Source organism: Ascaphus truei, chromosome 10 (assembly GCF_040206685.1).
Source record: "Ascaphus truei isolate aAscTru1 chromosome 10, aAscTru1.hap1, whole genome shotgun sequence".
In the NCBI taxonomy this organism is placed as follows: Eukaryota; Metazoa; Chordata; class Amphibia; order Anura; family Ascaphidae; genus Ascaphus; species Ascaphus truei.
Window position 1 is genome coordinate 14,270,326 of NC_134492.1, and position 17,426 is coordinate 14,287,751.

The window sequence follows — 17,426 nt, forward strand, 5'->3', positions numbered from 1 at the left end:
GGGATTCTGGGTAATGACATGCAAATGATCACACACAGTGCGTCACCTTTTGTACACAGTGCAGTGGAGGGTTTTCAAAACTTTCTTAATCACCACCATTTGTTTTACCTTCAACCGCGTCACACTAAACCAGAAACAGAAACAACAAGCATCTCCTTGTGACGTATGTGAGCGAGATATTAAATATGCTGCACTGTGCGGTGTGTTTAATACATTTTTTTCTTAAAGGAAATACTTTAAAACAGAGCGTTTGACACATTTTGTTAACAAATCGCTCCAAAAAAAGAAATTCCTTTGATAAAAAAAAAATCTGGGGATTTTTCTGTAAATATCGTTAAAATACTGAAAACGCGTAACACTATCCAATCTCCACCCTATGTAACATCCCCTGCCCCCAAACCTTATCGGGATCAGCTGTGCGACTGGGCCATATTCCAACCTGAGCCACACTCCATCCTACACTGAGCAGCCAGCTTACCTTTCTGTTTCAACATTGTCCCTCATTCCCTCTAGAGCAGGGGTGTGCAAAGTTTCAGCGCTGCGCCCCCTGCCTGCCAGCCTCAGCGCTCGCGCTCCCACTTTCATAGGAACCGGCGTCATTTGACGCCGCGTTGCCGAAGACAAGGTAAGTGAAGTAGGAGACATTGCAGGGGCCTCACGAGATCCCCCGGCATTTAATTTAAATGCCTTGGGGAAGAGCGCGGGGTCCTTGCAACCGCCGCGCCCCCCCACCCTAGAAAACCTTGCGCCCCATTTGCGCACCCCTGCATGTGTAAGCTCTTACGAGTATGACCCTCATTACCTCTTTGTATCTGTTTGTGCTTGATCTTATTTGTATGTAACTGTTCATGTTATATACATAACCCTTGACCCCCATTGTACCGTGCTGCAGAATATGCCATCTCATTATAAGTAAATAATAATAATGTAGATAGGCTACCTGGTTTATTGTTCATTACTGGGATGCTGATATTCAGCTAGAAAATAGCGCATGTAAAGCTATGTACATCACAGATCTCTTGCAAGCTAGGTTAGTGCAATATCCCTATACTACCCGAAGCATACATTTTTGATGCATTACCTAAGATGTTACATAACCAACCGTTTTAATATTGCATTAGAATAACTTTGTACTAATTATAAGCATTTTGAGTGACCAGGAAGCATAATAAAATCTGAGCCTTGAAAATAATGATTGCATTGTCCTCTCTAAATAATAATGTAAGTAACTCAAATGTTATCTTCAATTGAATGTGGAAAGTGTTTTGAAATATGCCCTTATATGAAAAATTATTCTATCACTTTGCATAAACATGGGTTAAGAAACTGCAGCACATTATAATCAGGTTAATGGTTTCTCTGGGACCACTGAATTACAAAAGTATATTCAGTTTAAATAGCTTTTAATATTACACAGGTATGGCTACTGAAAAGGCCATAATTATTGTATCAAATAGTATGTTACACAAATTCTATGCAATAAGTGAAGATCAGCACGGTAAATGATACATATTTAAGTAACACTATGATAAATATATATATACTAGCTGAGAGCCCCGGCGTTGCCCGGGATGTTTGTGGTGTGGGTGTGGCATTTGGGTGGGGAGTGGTCCACGCGGCCCATGTGCGGTGGTAGTTCTGCTGTGGCTGTACTGATGGTGATTGTATTGGTGTGCTGATTTGGGAGGGTTTGGTGCTGATGTGGGGGTGCGGATGTGGGTGTGCCGATGGGGGAGGTGCAAAGGTGGCGATGTGTGGGTGCTGATGGTGTTGATGGGGGCTGGGAATGGTGGGGAGCCGAGAATGCCAGTGTGCTGGGGGGGCATGGGATACCGGTGTGCTGATGTGGTGGTGCTGGGGTGTGTGTGTGTATACATGTTTGTGTGTATACATTGTATGTGTGTGTGTGTATACATGTGTGTGTGTGTATGTGTACGTGTGTGTGTATGTGTATACACGTGTGTGTATACACGTATGTGTGTGTATACACGTATGTGTGTATACACGTGTGTGTATACACGTGTGTGTGTATACACGTGTGTGTGTATACACGTGTGTGTGTGTACACGTGTGTGTGTGTACACGTGTGTGTGTATACAAATGTGTGTGTGTATACACGTGTGTGTATACACATGTGTGTGTGTATACATACATGTGTGTGTATACACATTTGTGTATACACGTGTATACATGTTTGAGTGTGTGTATACATGTTTGTGTGTATACATTATATGTGTGTGTGTGTGTATAATGTCTACGTGTACATGTGTGTGTGTGTGTGTGTACGTGTACGTGTGTGTGTGTGTGTGTGTGTACGTGTCTACGTGTACATGTGTGTGTGTGTCTACGTGTACGTGTGTGTGTGTCTACGTGCGTGTGTGTACGTGTGTACGTGTGTACGTGTGTGTCTACGTGTGTGTCTACGTGTGTGTGTGTCTACGTGTGTGTGTTTGTGTATACGTGTGTGTGTTTGTGTGTACGTGTGTGTGTTTGTGTCTACGTGTGTGTGTGTCTACGTGTGTGTGTGTCTACGTCTGTGTGTGTGTGTGTGTCTACGTGTGTGTGTGTGTGTCCCTGTGTGTGTTTGTGTCCCTGTGTGTCCTTTGGCCCGTGACTCCGCCTCAGGGAAGGGGGGGCGGTGGGGGGGAGGTGGTGGGAAGGAGGGGGGGGAAGGGGAGGTGGGGGGGAGGTGGTGGGAAGGGGGGGGTGGGGGGGAGGTGGTGGGAAGCGGGGGGAGGTGGTGGGGAGTTGGGAAGGGGGGTGGGGGAGGTGGGAAGGGGGGTGGAGGTGGTGAGGAGGTGGTGGGAGGTTGTAAGGGGGGAGTGAAGGGAAGGTGAAGGGGGGGTGAAGGTGGGGGTGGAGGGGAGGTGAAGGGGGGGGGGGTGGAGGGGAGGTGAAGGGGGGGGTGGAGGGGAGGGGGTGGAGGGGAGGTGAAGGGGGGGGGGTGGAGGGGAGGTGAAGGGGGGGGTGGAGGGGAGGGGGTGGAGGGGAGGTGAAGGGGGGTGGAGGGGAGGTGAAGGGGGGGTGGAGGGGAGGTGAAGGGGGGGGTGGAGGGGAGGTGAAGGGGGGGGTGGAGGGAGGTGGAAGGGAAGTGGAGTGAGGGGAGGTGAGGTGAAGGGGGGTGAGGGGAGGTGAAGGGGGGTGAGGGGAGGTGAAGGGCGCTCCCTCACCCGTCCGGCAGCTCCCTCACCCGTCCGGCCGCTCCCTCACCCGTCCGGAAGGTCCCACGTGGTCTGAGGCGGGAGGCAGCTTGTTGTGGCCGCTCCCCCGCTGTGTCCCGGGCGCTCGCTCGCTCCGCTGACTGTAGCGGCGCCGGGGGGGGGGGGGGGGGGGGTGGAGGGGAGGTGATTTGAAGGGGGGTGAGGGGTGGGTGAAAGCCGCTCACTCACCCGTCCGGCAGCTCCCTCACCCGTCCGGCCGCTCCCACGTGGAACTGAGGCGGGAGGCAGCTTGTTGTGGCCGCTCCCCCGCTGTGTCCCGGGCACTCGCTCCTCCGCTGACTGTAGCGGCGCCGGGGGGGGGGGGGGGGGGTTGAAAGCGCGGGAGACACGGGGAGAGGAGGAGGCTGATTTCGGGGAGGAAGAGGCGGAGGCTCCGGCGGGTATGTGAGGCCCCCCCCCCCCCGGGTTATACATGCTGCTAATGTACACACACCCCCTACTGTGTGTGTGTGTCCGTGTGTGTGTGTGTGTCCGTGTGTGTCCGTGTGTGTGTGTGTGTGTGTGTGTCCGTGTGTGTGTGTGTTTGTCCGTGTGTGTGTGTGTGTCCGTGTGTCCGTGTGTGTGTGTGTGTGTCCCTGTGTGTGTGTGTGTCTGTGTGTGTGTGTGTCCCTGTGTGTCCTTTGGGCCGTCACTCCGCCTCAGGCCAATGAGAGGTGTGCGGGGGCGGCCCAAGGGACCAATGAGATTTCCCCTAGGGACACCGGACATCCAGCAGGCAGGCATGCATGCAGGCAGGCAAACATACAGTGCTTTCACTAATATAGTATAAGATATATATATATTTATCGACATCAAACTAAAAAAAAGAAACACACAAAGATATGAACTGCAGAGAAGTATTTTCATTTCTGCTATATAAAACCATAACACATTTGTGCAAAAGATTTGTAAATAAACTCATAATACAAAATTGTCTTTCTAGGAAACAGCTGTTTTGATCTTTATAATTACAAAAACAACTATTTAAATACAAAAACAGTGTAAAAAAAAGAAAAAAAAAGAACAAAGTATTGTTGTTAAATGTTGGAAGTGGTTTCAAAATGAACAGTCCATATTTATTACATGTTAATGTCCAATATTCTTCATTACAAATAACGCAAGACATCAGGAAGGCGCTTCTCAAAGCTTTGCTTGAGTGATTCTCTCCTTGGACTCCTTGATAATTGCAGTTATGTGCCAGGCCAGAGTCATTCTTTTACTAATTCCTCCCTCAGGTCCTTTTTTATTTGATAAAATTCCTCTTACACAACGAGTTATCCATAGTGGGCATGCAATATTTGCCCTCCTGCATTTTAAAACAGTTGCTTTTTTTTCCCCATAGTTGTTCAGGAATAGCACAAACTCACTAAAACCTACATTAAATCAAATAAATATTCTTGGAAACAATGATTGTCATGTAGAATATTGCTGTTATTGAGCTTTGTCATGATACAGTTGCATAGCAACAAAAAGATACATACTCTGTAAAACTACTCATATCAATAACAATTACCTTAAACTACCTGGCCTGTACTTTGTAGTTACCTATGAACCTTAATTCCATTGATGGCCATGTACCCCTGTTAGCATAAAAAGGGTTATTACAACAAGTCTCCTGGCTGCAACCAGGAACACAAAAAGGCACAATATTTACCAATATGGTTTTCTTTTTGGATAAATCTGCTTTAGTTTTTACAGCAGTTTTTTTTGTACCTGCTTCTCACCCACTGATAAATAACCCTAAATGCGTAGCAGTGCACTATTTATTTACAGAAAACAGGTCTTTGTGTAAGTCAGTTCCAATGTGGTTTTTTTTCTTCATGTAGTGTATATAAAACGTCAGAAAAAAACAGGATATGATAGATGACAGTGCTGAAACCAGAAGGGGTGGGACTTTTTTTGGTTATAGGCTGATTTCTAATAATTAGGGTTCTTCAAAATGATTAAAATAAGGGCTGTGATTGAAGTTACATCAGTTGGAGATCCTTAATTATTCTTGCAGCATATAGGAAATATGTTATATTTTTCTATTGGGTCATATCATCTTTGGGGATATAGGACCTTCTGAAATTCTTTCGTTATTGTGCACAATGATATCATATGTGATTGTAACTGGGGAACAGCCTTCTGCCGAGACCAAACACAAAGGCTTTCTGAAGTGTCTCTGGTCGGCAGTGCTCTTTGGTAGAATTAAAGCTAAAATACTAAAGCTACTTATATGTGAAAATCCTGCTAAGTAGCTATGAAAACCTATGCAGTTGAAGTGAATATGACTGACAAGATTGAGGCGTTCTGGAATAATAAACAATATGCCAATAACTATACCACATGTTTTAACAGCAATCTTTGCCAGTAGACAACATAACACCGCAGTTATCTGTGTTGTTCATATTTTCTTTCTTGTTTTCCCATTCTGTGGAATCTGCCAATCCACAATGCTGAATGGATACATTGTCACACCGTTCTGAACTGGTTAACTGTCCATCTGTTAGGCACATATTTTAACTTCACAGAAGATACTTGTAGGAAATGTCTGATTACCATCTGGAATGACCTCAGTTCAATAAAATATTTCATATAAAACTTTTTGTCTGTTATTTTTACCGCATATAGTATTTACAAACGCATTGCTAATTTACAGCTCGGCTGAAATAATTGATTCAGTATGCCCATGGATATTGGAGTCCTCTAGTAAAGATGACTGTTTCATGTCCATTCTGTATGATTTGTTAGCTTTACTTCCAAAAGATGGTACCCCTATGCTGCATGGATGACTCTGAATTGACATATGTGATAGTAATGGTATATTTGCATCCTGGTTAGATCCTGAAGATGGTAGGCTGGTTACATGGCCAGTGCTCGTTGACCCACTGGCACTACTCGGAGAGCGACTCTTTGGAGGTGGGCAGTGCTGAATCACTCTTGGTGGCCCCTGTGGTTGGTAGTGAGCAGTTGGAAAAGCAGCATATCCTGGTGGAATGGGGTACCCATTAATTGGTATAAATCTCTGATTCTGAGGTAAGGGTGGTCCTATGAAGCCAGCAATTTGGCCCTGTGGCATGGCTTGCGCTGAAAACAGGAAATTGGGGTACCTTTGATTACTTAAGTTGCTAACTGGGCTTGCACTTAGTGAAGTTGTCTGAGTGGTAGCATTCCCACCTGAGGGTGTTGTTGAACTGGTATGACTTGAAAGTCCTTCCCATGTTCTTAGTCTGACATGGATGTCTTTGAATCTTGGTCTTCTAGATGGCATCTCTTGCCAGCATTCGGTCATCAAACTATACATTCTAGGTGGGCAGTCTTCAGAACATGGCAACAGCTGCCTTTTTCTTACCATTTCTATGACTTCCTGGTTACTAAATCCATAGTATGGCTGAAGACCGAAGCTGAAAATTTCCCATAGCACAACACCATAGGACCAGATGTCTGAATCAGAGGAGAATTTACCATACATTATGGCCTCTGGTGGCATCCAACGAATTGGGAGGAGAGATTTATTTTGAACTCTGTAATAGTCAGATGAGTATATTTCTCTGGAAAGTCCAAGATCTGAAATTTTAACATGAAGTTGCTCGCCGACCAGTATGTTCCGAGCTGCAAGATCCTTATGGACAAAAAAATGGCTTGATAAATATTCCATTCCGGCTGAAATCTGAATTGCGATGTGTAAGAAATCTCCATGATCCAGGCTAGATTTAACAGTGCCATCTTCATCACTGCTGCACCCAACATCAGAGTGAGGAGATCTCATAATGAGGAATTCATGAAGGTCTCCTTGATTCATGTACTCAAACAGCATACACACTGGTTGCTCTTGGGTTACTACCCCAAGAAGACACACAACATTTGGATGATGTAATTCTGCCATTAGTGAAGCTTCTTGCTGAAACTCCTGCCACTGCTGTGGGTTGTTATAGTCCTTTAATGTCTTGATAGCAACAAGCTGAGCATGATCCATTCCTGGAAGGTAAAGGTGTCCTTTGTAGATCTTTCCAAATGAACATTCTCCCAATTCTTCCATAAATCTTACCGCAGAAAGAGGGAGTTCTTTTGCCTTGCTCTGTATATTGAAAGAAAACAAAGATATCAATGAAAGTCCCAAATGTGTATTATTTAAGACATGCACTCTTAGATAAAAAACAATATAGAAAACTTGGACATCTCACAGACAATATTATGAGCTTCAAATGCGTTCTCCCAGATTTGTTGTATGATGTACTTGGGCTTTCCCTGATTTTGAATTTAGATATATTTCTTACTGCACTTTGCATCCACTGGTTCAGAAGTGCAATTGTTCCTCTAGTTCCCAATGATTGAAGTGCTATTGTATGACAACAGTTATTCGTAACATTACTTTTGAAGTTACAAACCTCAATGTCCATTAATTTCTTAGAAAGAAAGGGTGTCTATTTGAATATGCATCTCCCCAGTTCCAATCTTATAGCATAAATATAATGTAAACTTTTCAAATGTTTATTAAATGTTTTTCTCCATTGATAGACACATTGCCACTCATTTTGTCAAAGCATTTTGTACACAAATTGCAAAGAAATTACTAAATGTTAAAGCCAGTTTGATCTGATTTGTTTTAAACAGTGTTATTTGTGATGCACCTCTTAAATAATAATAATGTTCTGAGATTCTTCTGCATGAGCTCTCAATGCCTCTTTCTAAGATGGAGAGCATATTATATTGAACATTCTTCTTGACCGTCATTTAACACAATCTTTCCCAGAGGAAGCAATAAACTTCCACCAAAACGCAGAGACATTTTTTGTAAATTCCTTTTTTATGAGTTGCCGTGAAGTCACTGAAAGCCCCACCACACTTGACCTTCAAGATACTTCCCCATTTGATCTGTAACATTTGTTTCAGTTAGACTGGCTTCACAGGGGCACAGGTTCAGAGCCCTGAAGTTGCCATAAATAGCCGTATCTCCAGAGAATTGCATCTCCAATCAATAGTCCAGCCACTACATGAAGAGTTGCACCGGGCAAAGAAAAAAGCAATGGCTTCCAGCTTCAATGCTTCTTTTAAACTAGTTTAGCATCAGATTTGCAACCAAGAGACTTTAGTATATAGCCTCCCTCGTCCCTTAGGCTGCGCTTATAGCGCCCGCAACGGTGCTCGAAAACAAAACAATTGACTCCGTCGCCAGCGCAACGTCGTGTCTGGAAAATTGGTAGCCGGGTCTATTTGATTTTTTAGAGGCAGTCGCCACATGTGACTGTCTCTAAACCAATCAAATTGCACGGCCCGCCTCCTTTAGTGACGTCACTGGCGACAGTCGCTAAATAAAAAATTACAACTGACAGCGACGGGTGACGTAATCGGTCGCTTCGCCGTCGCCAGCACTATAAGCGCGGCCTTAGTGTGGGTAACTTTTATAATCCATTCACTTTCAGAAGCCGGTGGAACCCTGAGGAGCATCTCACAGTTCTGACAGTTTAGATATGTAAAGTCAGTCCGTGTTATGAAACGCACGCGCTGGCAGGTGCAATAGCACATTAGCCCCGCCCATTTTTCACACGCACCTGATTAAAACACAATAGTGACTGCCCCGTTACAATGTGTCAGCAGGAGCCGTACCCTCTGCTACACCTCTACAAGTACACTCCTCTGCCCCATCTTATATTTCAGCCCTAATTTATTGCTCTATCCCTGTGCGCCTCGTGTTCTGCTCAAGGATATCTTCTGTCTGCCCATCAAAAGCCCTCTCTGACCTGAAACCGTTCTTACTTGCTGCCTCTCACCTGTGGAATGCCCTTCCCCTCAATATCTGAAAAGAACATTTTCTTCCCTTCGAGACGGTCCGTGTCAAAACTCATCGCTTTACCAAAGCATCTCAGTATGTCCAATGCACTTGCCCCTTGCAGACACACTTACCGCAACCTCTTGCCCTTATCATAATACTCTTCTACTGTCTATATACATTCTCCATGCATACCACTTAGATTGTAAGCTCTTTGGCCCAGGGACTCCTTCTCCTAAAGTTTACCTTTATGTTTGAAGCACTTACTCCCATTGTGTCTCATATTATTTTGTTGTGTCTATTACTGCTGTGAAGCGCTATGTACAGTGATGGCGCTATACAGATAAAGATGTACATACATACATACAATAATCAGGAATTAGGCTTCTAGCCATTAGGCTGTACTACGGTGTCATTTCAAGATTTCCCCAATTATAAATCACCACTATCACAGCCCTACATTTTATCTGCAGATTTAAAAACATGATAACCCCACACCCAAATCCAGCAAACCAGATGGAAATAATGCGTTTCATTGAAATATAATATAATCCCTCATTATTCTTGTGAAGTAACCATTTTACTTATTAGTTTTTTTACCCCACACAATTAGAAAATTAGTAATATCTTCATAGAAAAAAAAAATGAAGACAATGAAACATGGAGACAGTTAAGTATATGGCAATGGCAGGAAATTAGCAGTGTTGGTTAAGAACAGCTGGTTTATATTACACAAATCCTTTAGGCCAAACTTGTTTAGGTCTGGTGTATTGTAAATGATATTTTCATAATGAAAGTGAAATGACCTCTGTTTAACCTCAGCTGGGGTTGGCCTGTTTGAACCAACACGATGGAACCCTATTAAAGAAAATAAAATCATAAAGTCTTGGCACTCGAGCCTCCTTTTAAGCCAAGCAGTTCGAAATCTGTTTAGTTTAGTCTGACAAGTACGCGTCGTATGATCGTGTACAAAATGGGCAGAAGTGTAAAACAATAATAACACTAATCTGAGGAACTGAGCCAAAGTAAACCAGCTACAATGACACATTGTAAAAATGACTCCCATTGTCTATCTCTTCATCAGCATCTTCCATTAACTGGATGCCACGGTGGATTTAAGTCTATTAGGACATCTGCCTAAAGGATTTTAAACATTAAATATGCTTTTTGTTTGGTCTTTTTAATTATAAACATATCTACATCAGTCTGCTTTTAAATCTGCACTTTAAACACAATTCATTAAGTTGTCTTCACATGACACTTATTAGATTTGTCGTATGGTAGAACTTACAATCACTGTGATGCCAGTAATGAGAGTTTGGGCCATGCCCATGTATAGAAGTTTGTGTGCACAGTTTTCTTGGTGAACAGTTTCCGAAAGTTGAAAATGTTTATCCGGGACTTGGAAATTAATCTTCACCTGCACTATATTCTTTTTTTGAAAGGCTTGTAAGGACCACATCTGTTTCTCTTTTTTTTTAAAAACAAAACAAAAAAACATCCCATCTCAACAAAATATATTTCTTCTAGAAATGGTCTTTCTGTTCCCTTTTTCATTCATTCACATAGTTCCATGTAAAAATCTCTAAAATAATTCTAAAATATGTTTGTCTACATTTTTAAGAAGTTCCTAATAACTCATCGAAAATGATGATACATTTTTAATAACTGTGGCGCATATAAGCTTTGTAGTAGCAAAATCAGCAATTGTTACATATTCCACCGCTAACCATACTAAAAAGGATAAATTCCTGGTCTTTTTTTTTTTTTTAATTATTATTTTTTAATATACGTTTGAAGCGGGGGTGTCCGGAGCTGAACCCCATTAATTTAAGCTCTAGGGACTCCCTGCTACCCGAGATACTTATCTCCGTCGGGGGTGCCGGTATCTCGGCAAAATTTAAAAGCTCCCGCGTCACATGGGCCAATAAGAAGCCGAACCTGATGATGTCACAGCGATCTATTGGCCCGCCCGGCGCAGGAGCTTTCAAACTCCGCCATAATGTGATCCCTGCTAGCTGATCGGAGCAGCTACCAGCACCCCCTATGGAGGTATCTCTGCAAACAGGGGGTCCCTGGAGCTGAATTTAATGGGGGTCAACTCCAGAGACCCTCTGTTTCAATCCTATCTAAAAAAAATGAAGATTTGCAAAATGCACTTGATTGCCGTGTTTAGCTATGAATCATCAAGAAATACTTGAAAATTAGTTTATTTCTGAGAGCTTTCACTTGATTGCTACCATTCAAATTCATGCTGCAAAAATAGGGATCTAAGGCAGGGGAGCGCAAACTTCCTGCGCTGTGCCCCACTGCCTGCTGTCCTCCTGGGTCGCGCCCCCCTTCACCTCTGTGGCATCAAATGCCGCTGCGGGGTCATGTGACCCCACGTCACGTGACCCGCGGCGTCATTTGACGTCATGTCTCCATGGCAGCGGGCGTTATTTGACGCTGCGTTGCCATGGAGACGCGTGATTCAAGCCGGGTACGTTTACAGAGGCCTTGCACTCTCAGCGCGTAGCCTCTGTAACTGCCGCGCTTCCCCCCCCAGAAAAGTCTCACACCCCCCATGGGGGTCGCGCCCCCAGTTCGTGCACCCCCTGATCCAAGGGATATTCAGGTAGAATAGTGGCAATTTGGTTTATAAATATTCAAGAAAAACTCTCTTAGAAATGCTGACGTGTATGTATAATTATATTTATAATGTAAGCTTTAGTGCAGGGTAAATGAGTACTTCAGTATTAGGTGATACCTTTTTTATTTGGACTAACAATTGATAATATAAGACATGCTTTCGAGAGTTCTCCTCTCTTCCTCAGGTCAGCGATATTGGTATTAAGCGTTTGAAAGGTTGCTTTCTGTTTGTTTGAAATTCCAGATATGTATTTTTTTATGATAAAGAATTAAGGTCCAGTAGGGAAAAAAAAATACATTACAAAATATAGATCACTTCACAGCTTAACCTCACAGCTGCCTAAAAACTCAGCTAACCGCAAATGTACCTGATCTTAGCCCTTTACTGAGACATAACAATACTGCCTCCTTCAATACTGAAGGAACTGAAACCAAAAGAAATCCAAAGTTAAACCACTGAGTTACTACAGTATACTACAGATATCATATATACAAGAGCCCCAGCTCATAAAAAAACCTTATTCAATGACCCACGGTGACATCAGGAGACCCCTCTCATGGTTCTTCTTGATTCCTAGTCTATCAATAATGGGGTTACCCAAGTTCACAAAGGCTTATTCCTAATCGTACAGTGATCACAAATGCCTCTCCCTAGCAGTAAAAGAAGAAGTTTATGATCTACTAAGGTATGATGTAAAAAGCAATACCGCCACGATGGGAAACGGAGAACGAAAAAATATGTTTTCACTAATATTTTATATTATGGTGAAATTCCTCTTGGTTGAGTTAAAAAGTTGCTTGATAAACGTAAATCTGTCAGAAAAGTTGATTGAGCACAGCTATACTGCTTCTCAGACAAGTTACTAAAAAAAAGTATGTACTATATAAATATATATATATATATATATATATATATATATATATATATATATTGACCCTGATGTAATTTTTTACATTATAATACTTATAATGATATAATAATATATTTGAAAGCAGACACAGCATCAGACTTTTTTTCCTCTTTTAAATGAATAAAGTTGCATACTGCAGCAAAAGATTCACATCCGGATATATTCTCACGCTTATTTAGAAACACTGAACACACACTGACGGATGCCAGTTCAGAAGGGGTGTTATTAGTAGAATACAAAAGCTGCTCCCATTAAAAGCACAAGCGGAACTCGTTGTTTTTACTGGGTAAGCCACGTTGAACATTTGCATACAGAGTGCGCTTTCCCCGTTCTGTACGGGGTAATCCAAATGTCATATGTTGATGTCCTGCACTTATTGAAAGCATTATTAAAATGAAAGCAGCCATGCAGCACGTCCCCTACCATTGATTTAATAATTTAAGATGCTTTAAATGGACTTTTCCATAAGTAGGTTTAATAGGACCAACTGCAGATAAAACTGGATAGTTTCCAAGTTTATTCTAGCAAACCCTGCTACACCAAGCAGTCACGGTGTTGAGTGTCAGAACACTGGAGTAACTCCGGTACAGACGGCCTCCAATGGTTAAGCTGATGGTTGTCCTCTACTTTAACTTCTTGGATACATAGTAACTCAGAAGTCAGGGTCTCTCTTTGTGTCTCACCTTTGGTTTATAAGCATTTAGCATGGACATTTCCACATTCTGCCCTCGGACATGCTTGGGTTGTCTTTGCACTGGAGGAGAGTCGGCCTTCTGGGTATTTCGGCATATGCAAATGAAAAAAAATAGCAGGGCGATAGCCAGGGGGATGGCCACGCTCGGTACCAGAATATACAGGATCTCCATTTTATTCTTCTCCTTGGAGTCTTTGGAATCTGATGTAGAAAACAAAGAAGAAAACATATTATCAAAAAATAAAAATAAATAACAAATCTAAATCGTTACCAGATTAAAATTTTAAATAAAGCAAAATTTACATTTGTAAGTTCCCTGTTTATATGATAAAAGTATAATATTACTGCACAACTCAAACTGACAGGTTAGGGTGCAGTATGATGTGTCATACACATTAAAGTTACAGTCTCTGAGGGCAGATATAAACCAATGTCAGTCACCAGATTAAGGGATTAAAGCAGCAATCTATTATGCTTGATTTTTCTTTTTTTGATGATATCTGAACCGAGGTGTCCCCCGGGGGTGATGTGCTCTATTCTCGTCTCCGAGGACCCCCTGCGTAGCTTTTCAATCCACCAGACCTGCACTGATGTCCAGGGAAACAAAAACACTGCCCGTGTCAGCTTCACTCTGGGGCCAATAGCGAGGCACATCATCATGGAAATATGACTGTACAGGTTTTTACTAGCTGATCCCAGCAGCCATTTTGTTTTATTTTAATGGCACAAAAATGATCAGAAACCAGGAATAATGTGGTTCAGCTGCCCAGGATACACCGAGTTATATAGTGTCCCTAAAATCCAAAGTAGGAAGGGAAATGTTTTCCCTATTTTCTTCTTTTTATATTAGGCACCTATAAATATATATTTTTAATTACTTCTAATATTTATCAATAACTAGAATATACCACATGTCAACAATTACATTAAATCTGGGGCCTCACAGGAACGCTGTCTCTAAACAGCATTTATGTAGAATAAAGCAGTATTCTCCATCCCCACAAAAATTCAGGTCTTGCTTTACGGTAATTCACAGGGTCTACCATGCATGTACCCCCAGCTCCTATCTTTGGGGGAAGCTGTTCAGCTTGTATGGAACTCTGTAGTTCCCTGTATAACTGGGAGGACAATGAATATCCAAACCAATCAGTGACGAGCATGTAACACGTTGCAAGGTTCTTGTTATTCAATGGCTTACATTCCATTACAAGCAAGCATATTATTCTCCTGACCATGTCGGGGAAAAATCGCAGATAAACGTGGGTTTACCAAAAAGCTAAGTTTCCAGTTGTCACACTCTGGGAGATCACCCATCTCAGAAAAAAGCAGCGAACATTCTTTCCTCAAATCTGTTTAGGGAATTACACAAGGGGGTAATTCTATATAGTCCGAAGCAATAAATAAATAAATATATATATATATATATATATATATATATATATATATATATGCAAATATAGCTGTATGCTCATCTGCATGTCTTAGGCAGGTCTGCAACCCCGCCTTTCACCATTATCACCCAGCACACAGCACTTCCACTGCAGCAAGGGATTCTGGGAAGTGACATGCAAATGAGCACACAGTGCTACTTTTTGCTTCAAAAACCATTTTTAACATGGTTCCCTTTTAGGCTTAAGCTTGCTGCATGGTCACAGCTTTGAGCACAGCCAGGGTTAAGGTGCATACCCAGAAAACCCACCCACAGACAGCTTTTTTTTTTTTTCCTCACGAGAGGGTACACCCTCTCGCTCATCGGATCCCAGTCCACTTCAGTGGATAGGGAGCTTGCCCTTGGACTGTCCAACCGAAGTCAGACCCGCCCTCGGTGCCCAGTTTCCCTGGAGGTTTCAGCCCGAAAGCCTAGGTCTCCAGGGACATTGATGCCTTCCTCCGTTAGGATTCAGGACATCCGTCTCTTCCTCCCTCTGGCCCAAGGCCCGCAAGGGAGTTCACATCATATCCCCTCTTTCGAGGGTTGTGCGGGTGCACCCCAGCCCCGAAGGGCTGGTTGTTCGAATGCCATCCCCCCTTAGCCCGAAGGCTCAGGGGTTCTGTGGTCCGGGGCCTGGACACCACCTCTCAACGAGCTAGAGGGCCAAATGCTTGCCACAGACCTTTCCTACTGAAGCCCCATGTAGGATAGTACTGCATTTGGTCATAGCTGTGCAGGTCGAGAGGAGCACTCATCTCGCCTTGATCTTAGCCAAAAGGCCAAGAAGCGATCTTAATGGGGCTCATCAGTGTGGGGTTGGTTAACTGGGTATGCAGAGAAGCTAAAGGATGGGGTTTACCATACTGAGTTAAGTTATGGTGAGTAAAAAAAGTGACAAAAACCCTCCACAGCAAAGCAAATATGCAAATGTAAATACAACTGTATGCTCATCTGCATGTCTTAGGCAGGTCTTCAACCCCGCCTTTCACTATTATCATCCAGCACACAGCCCTTGCTGCAGTGGAAGTGCTGTGTGCTGGGTGATAATGGTGAAAGGCGGGGTTGCAGACCTGCCTAAGATGAGCATACATACATATATATATAAATGTGGATGTGCAACAATATCAAAATAAGTAATTAAATACAGATAATTAAATGCTGCCTCAGAATTCCTAACCTCACACTCAGGTTAACATATATAAAACAAACAGAATGAATAACGGGCGCAGATAAAAATATCAGTAATTAATAAAATAATACACAATGTGTCACGGAAGGTGTTCGGGGTAGTAACCAAGTCCCAATTTTCTTGGTCCTAAAGACAATGAAAAAAGGGCCACAATAGTGAAGTAAGGAACGGCAACTTTATATAGAAATAACAAATTGTGTTGTATTGTATGTCTTTATTTATATAGCGCCATAAATGTACATAGCGCTTCACAGTAGTGATACATGTTGTAATCATCTAAATAACAAATAATATAAATAACAGGTCATGGGAATAAGTGCTTCAGACATAAAAGTAACATTAAGGAAGAGGAGTCCCTGCTCCGAGGAGCTTACAATCTAATTGGTAGGTAGGGGAACGTATAGAGACAGTAGGAGGGAATTCTGGTAAGTGCGCCTGCAGGGAGCCAAGCTTTATGTATCATGTCCAGGATTATCCACAGTGCTATTCATATGCTTCTTTAAGCAAATATGTCTTAAGGTGGGTCTTAAAGGTGGATAGAGAGGGTGCTAGTCGGGTATTGAGGGGAAGGGCATTCCAGAGGTGCGGGGCTGTCAGTGAGAAAGGTTTGATGCGGGAGAGGGCTTTAGATACAAAGGGGGTAGAAAGAAGACATCCTTGAGAAGAACGCAAGAGTCGGGATGGTGCATAGCGAGAAATTAGGGCTGAGATGTAAGGGGGGCAGAAGAGTGTAAAGCTTTAAAAGTGAGGTGGAGAATTGAGTGTGAGATTTGATCGGAAGCCAGTAGAGGGATTTCAGGAGGGGAGACGCGCAGACAGATTTAGGAAAGAGTAGAGTGATTCTGGCAGCAGCGTTTAGGATAGATTGTAGGGGAGACAGGTGAGAGGCAGGAAGGCCGGACAGCAGGAGGTTGCAGTAATCAAGACGGGAGAGAATGAGGGCCTGAGTCAGAGTTCTAGCAGTCGAGTAACAGAGGAAAGGGCGTATTTTTGTTATATTGCGGAGGAAAAAGCGACAAGTTTTAGAAACGTTTTGAATGTGAGAGAGGAATCGAGTGTGACCCCTAGGCAGCGTGCTTGGGCTACTGGGTGAATGATCGTACTTCCAACAGTAATGTGAAAGGAGGTAGTAGGGCCAGGTTTGGGAGGAAGTATAAGGAGCTCTGTTTTTGCCATGTTAAGTTTCAGTCGGCGGATGGCCACCCAGGATGATATTCCAGAGAGACATTCAGAAACGTTGGTGTGTATAGCAGGTGTAAGGTCAGGGGTCGAAAGGTAAATGTGTGTGTCGTCAGCGTAGAGGTGATATTTAAACCCAAAAGATGTGATTAGGTCACCTAGAGAGTGTGTAAAGAGAAAAGAGAAGGGGTCCCAGGACAGAGCCCTGGGGTACCCCCACAGAGAGATCAATAGAGGAGGAGAAGGTGATAGCAAAAGAGACACTGAAAGTACAATGGGAGAGGTAAGAGGAAATGCAGGATAGAGCTGGAAATGGGCTACTTACAACATAGCTGATAAAATCAGGTAGTGTGGGTGTGTGTCACCTCACAGACAGGCAGTGTGGGTGTGTGTTACCTCACAGACAGGCAGTGTGGGTGTGTGTCACCTCACAGACAG

The 17,426-nt window shown here is 43.1% G+C and overlaps 1 protein-coding gene across 4 annotated transcripts in view; it reads right to left on the reverse strand.

Annotated features, from left to right (window-relative positions):
• Nucleotides 1-4,537: 4,537 nt before the first annotated feature.
• ROR1 (receptor tyrosine kinase like orphan receptor 1) overlaps nucleotides 4,538-17,426 on the reverse strand; it is a 236,141-nt gene continuing 223,252 nt past the window's right edge. For all 4 annotated transcript variants that reach the window (XM_075615915.1, XM_075615914.1, XM_075615913.1 and 1 more), the window contains 2 exons: nucleotides 13,178-13,389; nucleotides 4,538-7,260 (listed from right to left, as the gene is read on the reverse strand). In XM_075615915.1, the coding sequence (XP_075472030.1) occupies nucleotides 5,836-7,260; nucleotides 13,178-13,389 (1,637 nt within the window). In that variant the 3' untranslated portion in view covers nucleotides 4,538-5,835. The remainder of the gene's footprint in view (nucleotides 7,261-13,177; nucleotides 13,390-17,426) is intronic.